At 35.4% G+C, this 21,945-nt stretch overlaps 1 protein-coding gene across 1 annotated transcript in view; it reads left to right on the forward strand.

Moving 5' to 3' along the window:
- The window catches only part of LOC308515321 (uncharacterized protein), a gene marked incomplete at its 5' end in the record, with an annotated part of 608,185 nt that extends 593,175 nt beyond the window's left edge, over nucleotides 1-15,010 (forward strand). Inside the window, 4 exons of the mRNA XM_081085959.1 lie at nucleotides 4,015-4,143; nucleotides 7,562-7,690; nucleotides 9,100-9,228; nucleotides 13,604-15,010. Coding sequence (XP_080942085.1) covers nucleotides 4,015-4,143; nucleotides 7,562-7,690; nucleotides 9,100-9,228; nucleotides 13,604-13,755 — 539 coding nt within the window. The 3' untranslated portion in view covers nucleotides 13,756-15,010. The remainder of the gene's footprint in view (nucleotides 1-4,014; nucleotides 4,144-7,561; nucleotides 7,691-9,099; nucleotides 9,229-13,603) is intronic.
- Nucleotides 15,011-21,945: the final 6,935 nt, after the last annotated feature.

Below are 21,945 nucleotides of genomic sequence, written 5' to 3' on the forward strand. Positions count from 1 at the left end.
AATAACAAAACTAATTATCTTGCTGGGATGAAGCCTTGAGGCAGGCAGGCTGGAGGATGCGGGGCCCTGGGCAGAGCCAGGGGTGAAGGAGAGGACTCGGGGCACAGAGGACTCCAAACTTTATTTCATCAGGAAAATATCATCATCTACCACTGTAAATATATTTTTTACACATAAGTGACATTTATGTGCTTCTCAGCTAATATATTATGCATACCATAAAACATATATAAAGGTTTAAATTGCTAAAGAATGGATACAGATAAAGATTGATAGTTCTAATTCTTCTTTCCAAACCGCAGTTGATTATTTTGTGCAATACTGGAGAGCGTGCACCCTACTTAAGAGCTCACTTTTGTAGGAGATGGTTTTGTGTTCTGGCCGCATAGACAGAAAGGTCTCTGGCAGGGAGACAGAGTGTGGGTGAGAACACTGCTGGGGGCCTACACTTGGGGCACCTTGAGTAAAAAAACATTGACAGTAAACTTGTACCTAGTTGTTTTCAACTATGGGGTCATGGCTTTTTAGACCTGCGTCCTGACATACTATCCCAATGAGTGTGATACCCACTATCCCTCACTATGAATTTGACTATCATGAAATTCGGCATCATGGCACACAAGAAAGCACCTTGCAATAGGAGCGGACAGACTCATATGCCAACTCTGCTCGCCCATACCATGCTCTATGCCTTCGGGAAGTTCACAGTATCTCTGTGATTTGGTTTTCTCACATTAATATGAAGACAATGACACTTTGAAGTAGCAGTGCTTCTAAACCTAGTATTTAAGGTCAGTTTCTTGGATTTTTTTTATGTGGATATCCTCCCTCATTTATAGAGACAACTGTTACCGATTTTGTGATATTGGAGATTGCTAAATCAGATTAATAGCAGTTCTTTAAAATTAGACAGCAGCTTTATGTCCATATTGTTTTGTTGTGCTTTTTTTTTTGAATTTTAAGTTGGGAAACTCTTCAGCATTTAGGGAAATAAGATATTTTAACGTTTGATCCTATCATTTAAACCCTTTGTTATTTATGAAATTATTTTAATTAAATTCAACTATTATTAAAATTTATTCTATTACACTTATCCTATTTTGTCATTAAAAGTTTTTAAACTTTTGTTTTTACCATTTAAATTTATATATTATTTATTTATTTTATCTCAAATATAATACACGAGTTGATGAGCCACTGGGTAAATGCAAATGTAATTTTGCAACATATTGACAAATTCTCCTCTGTAAGAGTTTATACCATTTTGCATCCTCATAACCAAGATATAGAATATCTCTTGCATCAGAGCTTTATCAAAAGAGTATGTTATCAAAATTTTGGTAAAAAATGTTCTATCAGTGGATATTTAATTTTCATTTTTAGTATTATGAATAAAGTTAAGTATCTTTTGCAACTGGTAAGCATCTCTTGCATTTATTTTTTCTATAAATTGTTCATAACTCAAGCTCATTTTTCTATAAGGTTCTGTTTTTTTCTACTGTAATACTAGAAGTTCTATAGATATTAGAAATATTAACTCTTTGTTGTGAATTATTCACCCATATTTGGGTAAGTTTATGTTTTATCTTTTTATTTTGCCACCTGATTGGTCATTAACTGACATATAACAAACCACCCCAAAACTTAGAAACTGGAACAGCCATGAATCATTATCTCTCATGATTCTGAGGGTTAACTGCATTCAGCTGAGTGGTCCTTCTCTCAGATAGCAGCTGGGCTGGAATATAGAAGATAACCTCTTTATTTACACATCTGCCAACCAGGCTTTGCTCCACATGTCATGGCTTCTTTCTCCTTGTCTTAGCCAGCTCAGGCTGATATAACAAAATATCATAAAGTAGGAGACTTAAACAACAGAAATTTATTTTCACAGTTCTGGAGTCTGGGAAGTCCAAGATTAAGGTACAGGCAGATTTAGTGCCTGGTGAAGGCCCTCTTTTCTGATTTGCTGATGGCCTTGTTTTTGTTTTATTCTTACATGGGAGGGGGGGAGGGAGAAAGAGAGAGAGAGAGAGAGAGAGCACACTCATGTTTCTTCTTATAAAGACACTTGTCCCATCATGAGGGTTCCACCAGAATAATTCTCCAACAGAATGATTTGGTTTCTTACATGACAGCTGACTTTCTAAAGCAAGTCCTGGGACCAGTCCAGGCTCCACATAGGAGGGTACAGCACAAGGCTGTGAATCCGAGGGGACGTGCTTCATTGGGAATATCTTTAGAGAATGGGTTCTTCATGATTCAAAGGGATTGTTTTGTTTGGTTTATTTTTGTAATAAAATATATCTTTCTTCCCTTTATATTTTTATTTTCATTTTTTTAAATATATTTTATTGATTTTTTACAGAGAGGAAGGGAGAGGGATAGAGAGTTAGAAACATCAATGAGAGAGAAACATCGATCAGCTGCCTCCTGCACACTCCCCACTGGGGATGCACCCGCAACCAAGGTACATGCCCTTGACCGGAATCAAACCTGGGACCCTTGAGTCGGCAGGCTGACACTCTATCCACTGAGCCAAACTGGTGAGGGCCCCTTTATTTTTTTTTAAATTTTGAGTCACACTTAGGAGTGTATTACCCATTCTCAGGTAGTAGAGGAATTCACTCATATTTTCTTTTACTTACCAGTACGATGTCATTTTTTGACATTTGGTTCTCTGATCAATTTTAAATATTTTTCTTGGTGAATTGTGTGAGAAACAAATCCATTTTCCCCTTACATGGCTTTTCATATATTGTAATGCAACTTTTACAAGTGAAACTTCCTCACCTACTCCAGATTTATCCTTCATCAAACACTAAGCATTTATACATAGTTTGGGATAGTTCTGGATGCTCTGTTCTATTGGTCTATTTAGGTGCAAATGCAGTACCATTTTTATTATGAAGCCTTTATAAAACATATTTGATACTGATAGAGCTAGCCACCCTTCATGCTTTATTTTTCAAGGATTTTCTGGCACCAATCTTGTTTGTCTTTCCATGTGAACTTTATAATAAAATTGTCCAGATGCAAAAAAACAAAAACAACAGGTATTTTTTACTGTTTGTTATCCTCTATCTATACTCTCTGGGAAAATGAACATATTTATGATATTAACTCATCATATCTGAGAATAGACATGGTCTATCATCCCATTTGTTCAAGCTTTTTGCTCCCTATTAAGTAAAATACTGGATAATAATATTCAATTGAGATATAGCTATTAATTTTCTAATTTACTCAATATTTTTACTGAATATTTTAGTGAATTTATTTTTCAAATGTCTTTTCTACATCTATGGAATTAATAATATAACTTTTCTCTTTGGCTGATAATTATAGTGGATTTACTAATGAATTTTCTAATATTAAATGACCTTACCTCCTTGGAATAAATACAACTTGGACATGATATATTACTTTATAGCCTGCTATTGGTTTCTATGTACTTATATTTTTATGAATTTGGCATCAATATTCATAAGTGAAATTGAGCTCTTTAATGTATTTTTGTCAGGTTTTGGAATTGATGCTATACTCAGTAAAATGTATTTGAAAGCTTCCATCTTTTCAGTGTCCTAGACTAGTGTAAATAGTAAGGTGAGGATCTGATCTGTGAAGGTTTATAGAAGGTTCTTTTTCCTGTGAAACCTAGGTCTTATGGGATTTTTTAAAAATTCAGTAGCTATTTTGCTATTTTCTTTAATGTTGTTCTATTCTAATTAGCCTAGGTTTTCTGCCTCAAAGTAAGATAATTTTGATAAGTTGTCCTCTGTAACTTTTCCATTTCTTTCAGGTTTTTATATTTATTTATACTGTACTTTTTATAACTATTCCTTTTGATGATCATTCCATAATTTTAAAAAGGTGTGTATATTTGTGCTTTCTGTCTTTTATCTTTATTGGATTAGCTAATGATTCATCTGCTTTTAATATTTTTTTGTCTTAAAACTCATTACTATTCAATTGTCTTAACTAGAACTAATGCTTGGATGGTTCCTTTTTCAGAATGTTCCCCTGGGTATTATGGCCCAGGCTGCCATTTTACTTGCACCTGTCAGAACAGTGGAGTTTGCAACAGGTTTTCTGGAAGCTGTGAGTGCCTCCAAGGTTACTATGGGAGAGATTGTGAACATGGTAAGCGGAGAAAATGAGTGGGCTTGTTATGGTGTCAATAAGTTTTAAAAACTATTTACAAAATAAAAGTAATATATTTGCATTATATCAAATTAGATAAAATGTTAATGCTTTAGTGTATATTACAATGTATTTTATAGCTCAACTTTAAGGTCTAGATGTTGACAACTGCTATCATTAAGTAATTGGACTTCTGTATTCCTTTCTGGAACTACTGTTCAAAAATGATTCTAATGTTCTATAATCATCTGGAATAGGAACAGGCAGACACACTCAAAGGTGTCAGCTGATTGCTGGTCCTTTTGAACATAATATTTTACCACTTTCTACACAAAATATAAATAAAGAAGCTGCTTGTTTAATGTTGATCTAGACCTAACTCTAAAAAATCTTCAGGTTCTCTTTAAACATATTTATTTATATCAATTCTTCGTTTAGACTCAATATTTTCACCTAAAATTAGGAAAAGAATTGTACAATAATTAAGAATTATACACTGTTATACATTGTTCCCTTAATGGGAACACAACAGATTGAAATGTTAAAGTCTAGGCTCTAGAGTTCATTGCACATGGCCTAGCTCTGCCTTATAAAAGAGGTATAAACTATTAACTTCAAAGTTTAAGCTTTGTCAGTGTAGAACGGGGATAACAATAATGCCCACTATAAAAGGTATGATGAGGAGTAAATAAGAAGATACATGTAAGCATTTGTACTAAGGCATGTGGCAAAAGCTTGACCAATATTAATCATTTAAAAGTAAAGGGCTTTGTAAAGCCTCTGAAGTGATAATAGCAATGTTTGAAATTGTTTCCATGTTTTTCAACTTGTTTTTAGTATTTGGCCAATACATTTTACAGGAACAAATTTTACTAAGCCTTCCGAAGTTTAGAACTCTTGCCAGCCATTCTGAGGTTTCCTGGGCTAGGGAGTGAGGAAGCAAACACCTTGTGGTTTTGTTCGTTTGCTTTGTTTTCAAAATTGGAATGAGAGATACAAAAGAGAGAAAAAAATATCTATTCAAGGCCCATAAATTTCATACTACATACATCCTACATTCTACAGATCCTACATATGATGAGTATCAAGAAAGATTTTGAGCAGACAAGAGATACTATTCTAGTGAAATAAATCTGTAAAGTGAGAACATTGTTGATTATTAAGAAAAGGAGCCATCAGTAGTGTCCACATGGAGAGCTATAGTGATAGGCTAGGACGTTAAAATCTGGACGAGGATAGAAAAGCAGATGAACCCTGACCAGTGTGGCTCAGTTGATTGAGCATCATCCCATGCACAGGTAAGTTGTTGGTTTGATATTGATTCCTGGTCAGGTCACATGCCCGGGTTTACTGGATCCTTGATGGGGGACATGCAGGAGGTGGCCAATCTATATTTCTTAATCCTTCAATTATTCTCTCTCTCTCTCTCTCTCTCTCTCTCTCTCTCTCTCTCTCTCTCTCTCTCCCTTCTTCTCTCTCTAATAATCAATAGAAAAATATTTTTTTAACAAAGGAAATGAACAAAATATTTTCAAAGAAAAATTGACTGTATTGGGCAATTAATTTGGACATGAAGATGAGGAAAACGAAGGCACCAACAATGGCTTTAAAGTTCCAAGTCAGGGAACCTTAGAGCAAACATAAACCCAAATAAAAACCATAGAATAATCACCTAAACTTCTGACTGGACATTAAAGTGATAGGAATGCACTCTGTAGCCAATATAGTGCATTATTCTGATTTTGTTGCTGATTGTTCAAAAATTTTTGAAATTGTTTACTATCTCAAAACACCACAAGAGATGTTAGTCTTCAATAGACAAAGATCTCCTATTTAGAGAAATAGAAAAGTTGAGCAAGGCAACCTTTATAAACTCAGCTTTTTTAACATAATGAAAATAAAGGGGAGAAAGAGAGATCTGATTTTTCTCTGTATTCTCCATATTAATTATACAAGAACAAATAGAAAAAACCCTGCATTGATCTTTTTTGTTACTCTTTAAAAAATGTATTTTATTTATTTCAGAGAGGAAGGGAGAGGGAGAGAAAGATAAATATACCAATGGTGAGAGAAAATCACTGATTGGCTGCCTCCTGCAGGCCCCACACTGGGAATTGAGCCCACAACCTGGGCATGTTCCCTGATCAGGAATCAAACCATGACCTCCTGGTTCATAGGTTGACGCTCAAGCACTGAGCCATGCAGGCCCAGCTGTTATTCATTTTTTAAAGAGTTATAAGATCAAAAAATGAAAGAGTATGTATTATATAAATTAGTCCAATTCTTATCTCCTTTTGGTTTTACCTCCCTTTTCTGCCCCTGAATGTGAGATTTTCCTAATGTTGAATCTGTCCTGAGTAACTCCATTCATGCTGGAGAAGTGTCACACACATGAAGCCTAGGCAAATTTAACTGTAGGAAAGGAGGCTGGGCTCACAAAGAAAGAGGGAGAAAGGGAGGGGGGGAGGGGAGAGAGACGGGGAGAGAGAGAGAGAGAGAATAATTGAAAGAAGGACTGAGAAAATTTTATCCCCCTCCCATTCTCAGTGAGTGGTGAGCATAGCCTTAGAGAAAACTCAAGAAAAGAAATGGGAATATTTGTCTCATTCAAGCTTAGCTTTCACACATCTCTATTTGAGTGATTATATCTATGGACAGATGACAATCTTAGCATTCAAAGAAAAGCATTTGCTGGGATTACATGTTCTCTAAAGGTAAACTAATTAGTTATTTTGTTGTTCAGCCACAAAAATATGGAAGAAAAACTAGTTATACTGTGCTTACTAAAGAAATAATTCCACTTTATGGACCATCTATGGAAATATTTTAAAAGTTAAATTTCACTGATTTTGAAATCTAACTTCCTCATATGATGTCAACCTACTGTATATACATCATATTCTCTTTTATTCCCTTTTTTCCTTTCTCCCTCCCCTCTTTCCCTCATACTCACCTCTATTATCTATTCCCAAAACTTCAAATATCAAGAGCTATATAAATCACCATCCACAGATACTCTCTTGTTTATTTAAATAACTTAACTCAAAAACCATCGTTACTAAATGTAACCTGTATCTAACTTTTTAAAACATTGTTCTTTTAAGTGTTTAGGGTATTCAAGTGTTTTGAAGTCTTTGTCAGGCACATCATAGAAAATAAATTGTACTTACTTGAAGATATTTGAATTTTTTATGGATTCTTCTAGACTACTTGTAGAAAAATGGATCAATGCTCTCATTTATTTGTATGACTAAACTATGGTCAATATGCTTCTCCACATAATTCTTTCTTGTTTCTAATTTTACACTTTCATCTCCTTCTTTGGTCCTGGGAAACAAGTGACCTACAGCGTATCCTTTAATTTTCCCTGCATTTATTCTTAAAGCCAAAATAGCATTTTGACATTTTTATTTTCCAGCATGCCTTCCTGGATTTTATGGTTTGAATTGTGCTCACATCTGTGACTGCAGAAATGGAGCCAGTTGTGATGCAACGAGTGGACAGTGCATTTGCCCAGCAGGTTTCCATGGCAGCCAGTGTGAAAAAGGTATAGCCAGAGCGTTTTAAAGCAGGTGAATAGGGGAATTCTGTGTGAATGCGAGGTCTTTTTATCTTAGGGCAAACATAAACCCAAATCAGAAACATGGAATAATCACTTAAGCTTCTGACTTGGACATTAAAGCAACAGGAATTCACTCTATAACCAATGTGTCCTTCTGATTTTGTTCTGATTGTTCAAAAATTTTACCTTCCCCTAAGTGAAATTCCTTAATATTCCAAACCCCATTAAAGCTTTATTCTTCAACGGACAAAGATTCTACCTCTGAATGAGAAATATTTTATTAAAATATTTTAAAAGATTATCTGTTGGGTTTAAAGATATTAAAATAGATACAAGGCTTTATGAAAAATATTTAAAGATGGAAATTAGGCATTTATTACTAGAAAATAATGGCAGTCATGAATGTGGATGAGGAAATAGAGGTGAGAACTTGGGCTACTTAGTTTAAAACAGTAAATAAAGTCCTAAAAGACTGATCAGTCTATTCAAAACAATGCCAGAATACATAATTCTCGGTAAGCAACTCAAAATATCATTTTAGTCTATATTATGTATGACTTGTGCATAGGGTTGTAATAATCATTATGATTATAATAATATAATGATAGTGGTCACTTGAATTTATGTGAATCAGAGTTATTGCCTTTAAAAAGGATTCGTGTGGGTGGGTGGGATGAGATCAACCAAAGATCTTGTATGCATAACTGCATAACCTATAGACATAGACAATAGGGTGGTAGAGGCCTGGGGCAAGGGGGATGGGCTATAAGGGGGACAATGGGAGAAAAAAGGGGACATATGTAATAAAAAGATTTTTTAAAAAGAAAGAAACAAGGTTACAAAAAATAAAAGTAAATAAAAAGGATTCATATGCTACTCCCACACTATATCCTCATAAGTCACTAGAGCTATACATATAGTATTTGTTGCCATCCTTTATTCACTTATTCACTTATTATTTACTTTTATGTTCTGGGAATATAGTGGAGCTTACAGTCTTCTGGGAAAATAGTAAATAAATAAATAAATAAATAAATAAATAAATAAATAAATAGCATTTTAAGGGAAAATATTAAAAGTAATACTCTTGGCTAGTAGACTCGATTTCCTTCCTAAAGTTCCTGTCTTTGAAAGCCTTCCATACACTCTCAAAGGTACAAACCAGTGTCAGAGTAAGTCAATTTAAAACCTGAGTGTGAAATCATGTATAAAATGAAGCTGATTTCTGAGAATTCCAAAACTTTCCTCTCTTCTTCTAACCATAAATCTCATTTTATCCTCCCACTTTGCTACTTGGGGCTCAATCTTGAGGAAATTCTATCTTTAATCCCATGTTAGCTGCATCAGTGAAAGTTCAAGTGGTTAATGTTTCAGCATTTCTCTTTCCTTGGTAGAGTGCTCACCTGGAATGTTTGGAGACAATTGCCAGCATCTTTGTGACTGTGAAAGCGAAATCTCCTGCCACCCAGTAACGGGAAAGTGCCTCTGCCCACCTGGAAGAGCCGGAGCCAGATGTGAAGCTGGTATGAGCCGAGTACCTGGTGATGTCCCTCTGACTTGTGGGTGATTCAGAGATATCTGGGCATTTTTTTTATACTAAAAGTATTGTGCAATTAAAGAACATAGTACGACCATTGCTTGTCACCTTGCCTTAGTATGATTAATCAGAGTATGTGGCTGTTGCATAACAGGCAACCAAAACCAGCACTACGGCTGACAGAGGACACGTTGAAGGCACCTCAAGGTGATGCAATTAAACATCCTGATTACAAAAGTAATTCAGAAAAATCACTAGAAATAAGACAATGGAGATACAGGGATTATTCTTGAGAACCAAGTTCCCCGTATTCTTGGGAATTGAGATTTAAACCTTTTCCCCCCTTTACACTCACAAGAAGAAAGGCCTAGAATGTAAAATTCAAAATCTTTAGCGACTATCTTAAGAAGAGGAGAAAGTAGACTGAGTGGATCATCGACTCATCATTTACTATTTAAACTTAATGGATGCTTCCTAGATGAAAAGGTTTCATATGTTTCACAATAACCCCGAAGGACTGATCATCCTAAACGTTTTGCTTGTATTCATTTGCTCTTTACCACCACCCAATGAGGCTGTTCTGTTTTCATTTTTACTTGACAAAAGAGAGAGCTGAGGCACAGAAAAGTAGGAAGAGTCAGAACCAAGATTTAACCCCAGGCAGTCTGGTTTTGACAGTTGGGTGATGATGCTCTTAGTAGACAATACTATATGTGTGCATGTCTGCATAGTCCTGTATAAGGAACCTTCAGGGGCTCATCAAGAGATTCATATTCTTTCCTATCCCATCTTCCCTTTTTCATAGGCCTTTAAAATAAGTCCAATGGGTTATGAATATCGGGTTGGAATCCTTTGGGATCTTCCAGCTGAGAAGCTTACTGATGCTGACATTTCTTTTTTGCAAAGCTGCTTCATGTAGAGCTCTAATCATTGTGTTTCACTGCACTCCAAGCTTCTTGAGAGTTCGACCCATGTTTATTTATCTTTTATCAAGAAAGGCTCAGAAAAGGGTCTAGCACATGACAGTTTTCAGCAAATTTTTGTTTCTTTTCAGCATTCCTCAGGGAGTCATGGTAAACACGTTCCTGAACCTTGTCATATCTAAACTAAATCTGTCAGAGTAAACATCAGCATGACATCTTGGCAAAGCCACAGTATACATGTCACCAATGAAATGCTCACTGAAGGCAGAATGCTTATAGTATTTGTGGTTTCATCCAAATACTGAAGGAAACCATTCATGTTTATTGAATGTGTATCATATGCCAGGCATTTTAATGTATACTAGGTGCCTTTACTATCATCGCCCTTCCCTTTCATAGATGGGGGAGCTGCAGCACAAAATGGTGAAGTTACTTGCCCAAAGTTACACAGCTCACAAATGGCAGACTGGGGATTTGAAACAGACAATCTGGGTCCAGAGCCAGACTCAACATCCCCACTATATCGCTTCTCAAGGGAAAGAAAGGAGCAGGAATTGATTTTGTTGTCCAATATGCATTGTCCATTAACCACAGGTTGCTATTTAATTTATACGTAGTTTAATTTAAAATTCACCTCCTCAGTCACATTTCAGGTGTTCAGTGGCCACATATATGGTTAGTTGCTACAGTATTGGATAGCACAGTATAGAAAGTTTTCGTCATTGCTGAAAGTTCTGTTTGACAACACTCAGCGGTGACTTAAAACTAGCTTCTTCTAAACCAAGAGAGCTTATGGCCAGGCTGGAAATGAAGGCCTCACTCTATGGACTTTCTATGGACTAAATTCTTTTATCACACAGTCATTTTTATCTGCAGAAAAATTACCATTTGACAGTAGAACATATGTATTAACATGCCCATTCTCAGTGGGCACCTCAAGGCCTCTCTTGTCATGAGCTCTTTGGGGGTACCCACAGCTTACACAGATGTACTACATGATCTTTTATTTGCAGTTTTATTTTCAATTAGGCACAGTTCATCTGCGATATTAACTGTGAGCAGCTGTGTCTATGCAGGCACTATAAAGATAAAAGACCTCATTTTAATTTGAACTCTGGTAAAGGACCTATTAAACAGCCATAATGTTAATTCATAAAAGAATGTAGCAGCTTTTTATTGGATTATTTCCCCACCCCCTTGGTAAATTAACATTTGCAGACATTCAAACAGATGTCTTAAATACACATCGTTATTAACATAAAATGTGGTATTTTTATAAATTAAAATCAGATTCTGAACTGCTTAGGAGAGATCCTGACTCATAACTCTTTTTCAAACAAGAAAACTAGATCTTACCACCAAGCTAAGTAATCCTCCTACACACCGGATGGGGGTGGATCTATTAGGTTAGGATTTATTTGTTTGTTTATTTATTTATTTTTAATACTTATTTATTAAATTGGAGTGACATTGGTCAAAATGAACATATACATTTCAGGTGTGGATTTCTATGTGATAAGATCTGTACATTGCACCGTGTGCCCACCACCCAAAGTCAAATCTTCTCCTGTAACCTTATATTGGGACCCCTTTTCCCGCCACCCCCTAAGGTCCCTCTAGCAATCACCACTGCTGGTTGTGTTCCCAAATATCAGTTCTGTATCATATAAATGAGTGAAATCATATAGTTCTTAGCTTTTCCTGACTGACTTATTTCACTTAGCATAATGTTCTCAAGGTCCATCCATGTTGTTGCAAATGGCGCTATTTCAGCCTTTCTTATGGCTGAGTAGAGGACTGGATAAAGAAGATGTGGTACTTATACACAGAGGATTTATTTTTTAATTTTGATTACGTTTGATGATGTAAAGAAAAGATTCATTTCCGAGCAGCATTTACATCACCTCCAGAGCTCCTTTTACCTACCCGTTCTTCCTTCATCTAGGAAGAGATTGAATTACTGTTTGCTCTGCAAAATGAATTGCAAAATTGATTAAGTTCACATTTTTCTCATATTTAAAATCTAACTAGTTAATTAAGGCAAGAAGGCCAGAACATATCTTAGCCTACCTTCATTATCCAAGAGAGCAATAAACAAACAAATATGCAAATGCTTATGGAGTAGTTAGGGTGCCTCTCCAACCTGGCCAAGAGAATTTTGAAGCAATAATTATAGAAATATTTTACAAAATTATACCCGTAGACTCAGAGTTCACTCTAGAATAAGTATCCTAGTATTTGCATTGACATTTCTAAATTTCCCACTTTCCAGCTCTCTCCACTTCCTTATTTGGGCTTTAATCTACATATGCTTGATATGGTATGTCTTCCCCCATGGCAGTGCAGATTGAGGAATGAGCACTAGATAAGAATTTAGAACTCCGGCTCTGCCATTTGCCAGGGACATAACATTTGTGAAGGTCCCTTAAGCCACATCAAACCTGTTTCTCTCTCTACAATGAGAGAGAGCTTACCTCACTGTCTTGCCTACCTCACAGTTTTGCTAGAACCAACTGTGTTAATGTGTTTGGGACCCACTTTGTAAACTGTTTAGAGCTAGGTGACTCATTATTGCAAAGTTAAGTTTCTCTAATTCTTAAACATTGGTAGCAAGTTGGGGTACTTCCCATTCTCACCTGAATGAATCTGACCCTGTTTTCTGTTTCCATGGGCAGGGCTGGGCTTTCTCCCGATCCTCTCAATCCTTCAGAAACAGAACCTATTAATTCTCTCCTAATTTTCTGCTGGACATCAGACTAAGACCAAATGCCCAGGTTTGGGTGTGATGCCTGAGGGAAACTTTAGTCTACACATTTAGTTATTTAGATTAGGCTAATATTTTTAATCCTCTCTCTTCATTTCTCTACTGGTTGAATTCACAATGCAATTCAACTTAAAAATAGTTACATTCTTTGGGTACAAATAGCAGGACTTTACAGAAGTAGGCACACAAGGCATCACTGGCCATTTTGACGTATTTTAAGAGGTGAATGTAAAGCCATGTCATTTCAACAACATAGGCACAAATAGCCATGTTTTCAACCTGAAGACAAATTTGTGTATCCTGAGTGAGTGTTGCCTTTTTCTGACCTCACGAAAGCTAATCCATTTTCCCCGTGTCCCTTGCAATGCTACTGCGATGAGCTCTATAACAATAATCTAATTCTGAGAGGGCACTTACGAAATTTAAGTTGCTGTCCTGATTTCTCTTTTCTTCTTTGTCACTAACTTCCTTGGCACCCCCCAGCCTCTTCCTGTTTTCCGTTAAAGACCTGAGTTTTAATACATAGCGTTCTAGCCTGGGGGAAAGATACCACATGGTTAACCAGAATTCTTTGTCTATCATCTTATGCAATTCCAAGAAATAGTAGTAAGGATACTATGTGATGGAAAAGCATATTTGAATTACTTTTATATTTATTTATTTTTTCCTCACAGAATGCAGGCCAGGCCAATATGGACCTAACTGCGCTCTGACGTGCCAATGTGTCCACAGGACTCAGTGCAACCCGCTCAATGGGAGCTGTACTTGCCCCTCAAAGAGAATGGGTCCAACCTGTGAGGAAAACGTTTTGGATGATCTTCAATAACGGAACACTAGCAGCTTTTCAGTGGGTGGACAGAATTTCGCCAAGGCTCACCCACAGTTTATCATCTTAACTTTGGCAGGGAAATGCACTTACTCATCCATCTTCAGCCCAACCTCTCCTGTTGTGAGGTGAAAAATGATGTCTCCAATTTATGGCCTCCAAGTAGAAGTTCCATTCTCCAGCCTACCCTTCCCAACTTTCTTTTGCTGAAGAACATGCCCAAGAAAGAGAGAATATTTTTTCAAGATCCCAATCGTAGTAACATTTTGGACTAATAAACGAAACTCTCTTTTATATGCACAGGCGGTATTTAAATTTGGAAGTAAGAAATGCCTCTCAGTTCAGCTTGGACTGCACTGAAATATTCACACCTAGTCACTGAAGACCTCAGTGGTCATTAAGTAGCTGGATCCTCTTTAGAAATGTCTAGAATTTCATCTATTTATTCTTAGTATCCTGCTCCACAGCTGAGCCTGCTTCAGGTTGTTAATGTATTGTATTTCGAACATGACTTTTGGTGTGGGAGACTATTAAGGCTTTAGCCACATACAGATCTGGGTGAAAGTATGATGGGCACACTTACAATGAATCATCAAAATGCTTAGTGGTGTTCTCATCACTGGTCAGCAGACAGGAAAAAAGTAAGTAGAAATGATCAAGATGAGATGCTTAGCCAGCTCTGGGGGGGGACACAAATTTCCAATAGAGTAGGGACTTCCTTCATTTCAAGGAAAAAATAAATAATAAATAAAAACAGTGACTGCCAACAGGGAGAATAAAACAAGAAAACCAGATTTCTCTTCCTTACTAGAGATCTTGTCTCCTATTACAACACGTGAGAAACTCACTCTAGAAAAAAAGTTTCCAGAAACTTTTCATGGTAGGAAAAAAAAAGAATAAGAGATTTCTTTTGGGTGAAATTTTTTATACCATATTGCTTAACTTTTTATAAATGAGAAGCCTTATGTAAAATGTTAAGCACAGTTCTTGGCAAAAGGTCAATGGCCCAATATTATCTCTTTTCATCCCCCATGCCACCCCAAACTCTAAAATAAATCATGTGAGTGGGAAAGCAAAGCCATAGCCTAACCCTATATTTGTACTATCACATGACCCATAGACAAATGGAGCTTCACCTTCATCCTTATATCAGTCAATAAGAACTAATGCCAGTTAATATAGCCACTTTTCTTTATAAATGTTTTATAGGTTGTCTTTTATATCAAAAAATAAAATACAAAAATGTTTAATATCCAGAATATTTCCATTTTCTGCTTGGTCACCTTGAAAAATCTTGATTTAGATGGCACCCTACAAAAGTTAATAATCGTGTGATAAGTTATTCCTTCTAAAAAATATTCCAGTTCTGCCGAAACCGGTTTGGCTCAGTGGATAGAGCGTTGACTTGCGGACTGAAAGGTCCCAGGTTCGATTCCAGTCAAGGGCATGTACCTGGGTTGCGGGCACATCCCCAGTGGGAGATGTGCAGGAGGCAGCTGATCAATGTTTCTCTCTCATCGATGTTTCTAACTATCTCTCTCCCTTCCTCTCTGTAAAAAATCAATAAAATATATTTAAAAAAATAAAAAATAAAAAAAAAATAAAAAATATTCCAGTTCTTCTGCTTGAGGACACTAGCAGATGTCTGAAAATTATTAGAGGCAATGACATTTCATTCATGGACCAACATACAATAAATGTTCCTTTTTTTTTCTTCTTAATTTATCTTTTTTTTTTCCTTTTTCTTTTATTATTAGTTAAGGTATTACAAATGTGTCCTCATCCCCCCCATTAATAAATGTTCCTCTTAAATAATGTCACAGCTGCAAATTTATCAAATAGAATTTCCTTGCAAAATTATGTAACTAGAATTTTAAAAATCATTTTTAATAGCTGTATCTCAAAAATGCTTCAAATTAAGAATATAGTTCACAGTGATGTACATTTCTGAGCAAATAAATAATGTATCCTTTTTACTTTCATAAGGATTTATCTGAGCTTTCTACATGTAAACAGTTATTCAGGTAGAGTTAAGTGTAATCTGCCTACCAAAAAAAAAAACCAAAAAAAACGTAATTTGCACAGAATTTTTAAAAATTCAGCTATTTAAAAGTAAGGCATGATTTAATAGGCATGTCCTCTTTAAACTAAAGTCCAGTGTCAAATTAGAGTCATTGTCATGGGGTAGAAATACTTCATAGTACTCCTACTTCCCCTCCTTCTATAATCTGCTCTTTGAATGTAGAAATGCTGACCCCGAAAGAAATCCAGCCACCCATAATACCCCTTTAGAAAGGTGCCCATGCTGTGATGTTTCAGGCCCTTTCATTTGAAATACAAGATCAGAGTGGGGATTATTATGCTTTTCTGCAATAATATAGCTCAAGTTTAAAGAAAACTGAGCAGATGTATGGAAGTGTGCTGGCTAATTTGGAGTTTCCATCTAGCATGCGTGGGATATACCATTTCAGTTTAACACCTAACATTCCCCCTACTCTTTCTAACTTCTATGCTCATTTATTGAGTTTTCCAGATGAGACAGCTATTTGACACAGGCTAAATTATTTTTAGAGAACTTGGAAATCATTCCAAGAGTTAGTGGCAAGAATGGCATTTCCTTTGTTAGAAATAGCAAAGAGGGTTTGGCTTCTGCGGGGCCTCTTTCACCTTGGTTTCTTCAGGACCTGGTAATACAGACGTAGCAAGAATTTAAAAAAGCATTTTGATGAAGTGAACAAATAATAGCTACTGTCTGCACTCTAGGAGTTATGTATGCAATTCCGTTGAAATAACTTTTCATGGTTCTATGATAGAAAAAGTATCAAAGTAGCTGAGCTTTTAAAATAGATTTCAAGCAATTCCAAAGTTTTGACCCTTTTTAGCTAATCATGTAGAAACTATTTTCTACTTTTCCTGCTTATATTTTAGTTTTTCAAAATAAAAGAAAATAATACAAAAATCAATATTTGAAGTCTAGGAAATATATTTAAAGGCGGAAAATACCTCTTTTTATATTCTTTCAAATACTGACATACTCTTTCACTCTAAATATTTTGTCAATATTATATAAAACACCATTTAATCATTCTTCATTTTAATGTTTGTGCAAATAGTTCAAATTTTGAAAAAATATTATTTCAAATAGCTAATATTAACATTTTATTCTTCCACTGGATATATTAAAGATATATAGAAAATTTCATAATAATGCCTCTACTTAAAAACAATATAAGCGAATCCACAAAACATAATTTTATTGCTCAGACTTCATGAGAAAAGTTCAACAACAGCCCATCAGACAAAAAGATTCATGTGAAGAATTGGATATTAAGTTCTTAAGTGTTGACAATATTGGTCTCCTGAAATGTAGAGCATTGGTTTGTGAATAAAATTCCATATGTAAGAATTGGATGAATTTGGTAGCTAGTGTTGAACATGTATTTGATGAATAATGAAACTTGTGACTGATTAGGTATCTGAATGGTCAGTTGGTAATATTACAAAGCACTTACTGACTGAAAAATGCCTTCATTAGTGTCTTTTTAACTATTGCCTAAAAAGCAATTTTCTGTATTTTGACGCTATCCTGAATTTACTAACTCACTCAAAAATATTTATTGAGTGTCGACAATACTAGATATTGTTGGAGGCATAAAAAAAATAGTGGTGAACAAGATGGATGTGTTTCCTGCCCTCATAAACTTACAGTCTAGTAGATGATATTAGCCAACAAGTGCAGAGTTTTTAAACATTCTTAGCCTTTCAGTGAATTTAATAGTTCATCAATCCTTTTATAGTTTATTAATCCTTTCCTAAGTCTATTTCTCACAAATCTATTAATTCTCTTACATTCAGCCAAACTTTGATAAATGACATATATCCTACATCACCTTAAAAAATCTACATAGCAGGCTTTATACTCTTTAATGCCACTATAGGAAATAAAATATATGTTTTTTAATTTGTAAAATACTATTTTACATTTATAGAAAACCACATTATTTTTTGCAATGTAAAAGGCAAGTCCACTTTTAAATCTGTTGTTGTAACTCTGATAGCATGGGGTCTGAGGTAATGGAAACAGGGAAAAAAAGAGTATTTGTCTTTTTTTTTGACAACTATCACATTCTTTTTTGACATCTATTGCTTTCTCTTTTGGTCAAGATGAGTGACTAAGATGAGTGACCAAGATGAGTGTTTCCCACTGATAAAAGAGGGTATTTTTAGACATTTTTAAAAATCTAGTTTTATCATAAGGCAAGTAATTCTCTTATGTGTAAAGAAAACACCTTGCTATTTTAGTGGTGTCTCAAAACAAGGTTAGATTATTTCTTTTTAAAAATTATGATAAAACTAGAGTCCCAGTGCATGGACTCATGCACATTGAAAAGAAATTAATTAGAAGAAATATTTTAATATCACTATTCACCCTTTCTCTATAATAGAAGTATCAACCAAATTCATGATTGACAATGACAGATGGAAATGCGCACATGCAATTGGCACCAACGAGAGCTTTGTATGGATCATGCATGAGCGAGTCAATTTAGAATTATAGATATAGAATAAACTTGTTTAATTAGACCTGCTTTCTGATGTAGCTAAACTTTTTCCAGCCCAGGGAAGCACCCCAATTTCTCTTTCAGGTATTTGTCAGCAGCACAGCAGTAAATATCAACACGAAGCAGATTATTATTGTAGAGCATGCAGGAAGAACAAAGAGTAAAATATTTAACTACCGCAGTTTTTGACTGTATTCTTCCCAGTGAGAAAACCTGAAGTCATTTTCAAGGTCCACCATTTCTTGCTTTTTTTCATATGGGTCATGTTTCTAAACTTTCTAAAGGTCCATTTTCTGGCTAATGAAAAGAAATAGGATTCTACGGAATCTCCTATCTACTTACTCCAGGACTTCTGTGAGGATCAAATGAGATGAGGCACTGGAAAATGCTTCACAGACATTTGGTTCAAGTGTAAAATGTTTGCACCTGGCTATAAAGTAAGTTGTGTTCCTGGGCTGAAGAAACTCCAAATAGGTAGTCACTAGGGGAAGGAAGCTGGGCGTTGCTACTTGACATCATTACCTGGTACCTACAGCCACCATTTCCCCGGGCTGGGCTGTGGGTCACATTTTGCGCCATGGGGTATTGGCAGCATTGGCTGCAATTTGGTGGGCTGTCACTCTGGGGTGGTGGTGGGGCCTGTGTCCCACTTGGGGGAAGCCAAGTGTTGTTTTGTCGGCACCAGGTCCATGTTGTCGTTTCTTTGTAAATGGCCAGTGCACATCACAGCAGCTCCTGCGTTGAATGTCTGCCCCCTGATGGTCAGTGCGCATCATAGCAAATGGTCAGACAGTTGGAGGGACACTTAGCATATTAGCCTTTTATATATATAGATATACATAACATAAAATTTACCATCTTAACCATTTTTTAAATACACAGTTCAATGGCATTAAGGTTGTTCACATTGTTGTGCTACAATCACCAATGATTATTTCTTTTACTATGGGGAGAACTTCCTGATGCTAGTTGAGTGGCATGTAGAGTCAGCATAAGTTGGTCTGCTTGAATAACTTAATTCATATACTGTCTGCATTTGTGATTTTTTTATATTCTGTGACGACTTTATTTGAAAATATGCTTTCTATGTCTCTTCCTATGTGCTGGCATTTCTGAAACAAAGACATTTTCACATTTAAGCAGTTATACTATTTCTGGGGATCATATGACTAGAAGAACAGCCATTTTTCACTAAGTGTATCACAGTGGTAGCTCATTTATTTAACATGTGTCTAAATATGCTGATAAACAGTAAACAATCAGCAAACTTATTGCATTCTATGAAATATTAATCAAACTTGTAATTCTATTTTGACCAACCCTCATAGACTTCCCAGATTTTATAACCTTTTTCTAAATATCTGCTCCCTGGGCTCCACTCTGGCCTTGAGGGTATGTGGCCTTGATGCTATGGTATACAGACTCCCAAGGCCATGAGGCCTCAAACAGTGTTTCCCAATGAGTATTCCAGGGAATTACAAGTTCATAGTATTTAGTAAAGGAGAAAAGGGAGGAGAGAATTGCTTGGGTCTAATAGTCAATAACACCGACAATCAGAAAACTCTGGGTTAAATAGAGATACATAGTATATTTTACTGCAATGCTTTTTAGGAGCTCTAATATCCTATTGTGATTTGTGAATTTCTAATAGGAAGACACAGTACACAAAGAATTCCAAAATGTTAAATTAGGAGTTCCTTTTCTGAAGAGCATTTTGAAAAACTAGTGTCCCTAAAAAACACTTTTTGTGAAACATGTTAACAAATGTATATGGTGAGTAATGCCCTCAGAAACATCCTTGGTCTGGATATTCTGATCACACATTTTATGGTGTTTAATTGCCTCAGAATTCTAAACAAGGCCTGTATTACTTTTATATAGTTTCCCATGGAGCTGCTATGAGTCAGTAAGTATTTCTCGAAATAGAGCTTTGGAAATGCAAAATAAAATGTTGATGAAATCTTTGAAAAGGCTGCCTCTCTTGTCTGATAAATATGAGAAATTCAGTAAACACTTCTTTAAATATTAAGGACAATTAGGAAAATGTGAAATAAATTGTATTATTATTAAATGAAATATTATAAAAGTTATACAGGAAAATATGTTGGAAAATAAAAGACCAAAGTTTAGTTAAATGCATTAAAAATTCTAAAGAGAGAACGTTCAATAGCACACTGGAATGAGAATCACTAAATGGTCAGATACATTGTCATGTCATAATTGAAATGTGTGAATTCTAATAGTATCACAGTTACTATGATCTATGTAGTATTTGCTAATGATTGTTATGTTATTTATGAAAATTTTAAAGTATCCCCAGCTCTACTCTCTCTCTCTCTCTCTCTCTCTCTCTCTCTCTCTCTCTCTCTCCCCCCCCCCCTCTCTCTCTCACCTATTTATATTGGTGGTGAACTATTGTGGAGAATATCCTTTTGAATTATGCATTTATGATAGTTTTTGTTAAAACTTTATTAAAAATTATAAATTATTCCAAATAAATGTACACACTGTAGTATTCAGAAAAAAAGGTCTTTTTCACTTATAAAAACCTCCAGTTCTACATGACATAGATAAATGTAAAAATTTATAAACTGTGTTATGAATCACAATTCATATAGGATCAGGCTAAAATACATCCTCCAATCCTAGTATGAGATACTATCACCCAGCTACGTTATGTGTTAGATAACCTAACAAAACAAGAGAGCGACACTTAAGGAGTAGGAAATCTTGTGTTCTTGGAGTCACAGAAACACAGAATTGGAAAGGACCTTAGAGCCCCTCTAGTCTCTTTGTTTTATAAGCAAGAAAAATAGAGGCTCAGAGAATTAGGCCCCCCAGTGAATAATCACAGAACCAAGATTTTCTTGTCTCTTATCTCTGGTCTCATGTCTTTCACCTTTTGCCTTTATTTCTTTTTTATTTTTATTTAATTTATTGGGGTGACACTGGTTACTAAAATTATATAGGTTTCAAGTATACAATTCTGTAATACATTACCTGTACATTATATTGTGTGTTCACCACCCAAAGTTAAGTCCCCTTCTGTCACCGTTTATCCCCCAGTTACCTCCTACCTTTAGATTGCTGCCTTTCTGAGACTTGTGGACAATTTTTTTTTTTTTTGACTAAGAGGGTCAATGAACATTGCTTTACAGAAATCCCTTTGAATCCTAGCTGTAGTATCATAGAACTTCCAAACTTGCATTGTCATCATTTATTAGACAGCCACACTATATATGGGAGCAATAAGGAATTGAAGCCAATGAGAGCTCCATGGTCCTGTAATGATTTTACAGTCTTTCAAGAAAAATCATCTAAATTTTATACATTTGTATATCTTCTTTGGCATATATTATTGAAACTTTATATTACAAATGACTGATTAGCCTACATATTTTAACAATTTGCCATAGCTATTAATTTCTGTAATGAATGATAAATAAAATTCCTAGATTTAAGCCACATACAACATGAATTTTTCATATAAGTTTGTTATATAAGTGTCAAAGAAACCTCTAAAATGCATTATTTATTAATAGCCCCACTTGCAGCTATAAGGAAAAGTTGCATTTTCATCCCTCCCCCATTAGTATGAGAGAACTAGGGATGGAAATCCCAGAGACAT

This window comes from Myotis nattereri, assembly GCF_964212035.1.
Source record: "Myotis nattereri genome assembly, chromosome: 3".
Lineage (NCBI taxonomy): Eukaryota > Metazoa > Chordata > Mammalia > Chiroptera > Vespertilionidae > Myotis > Myotis nattereri.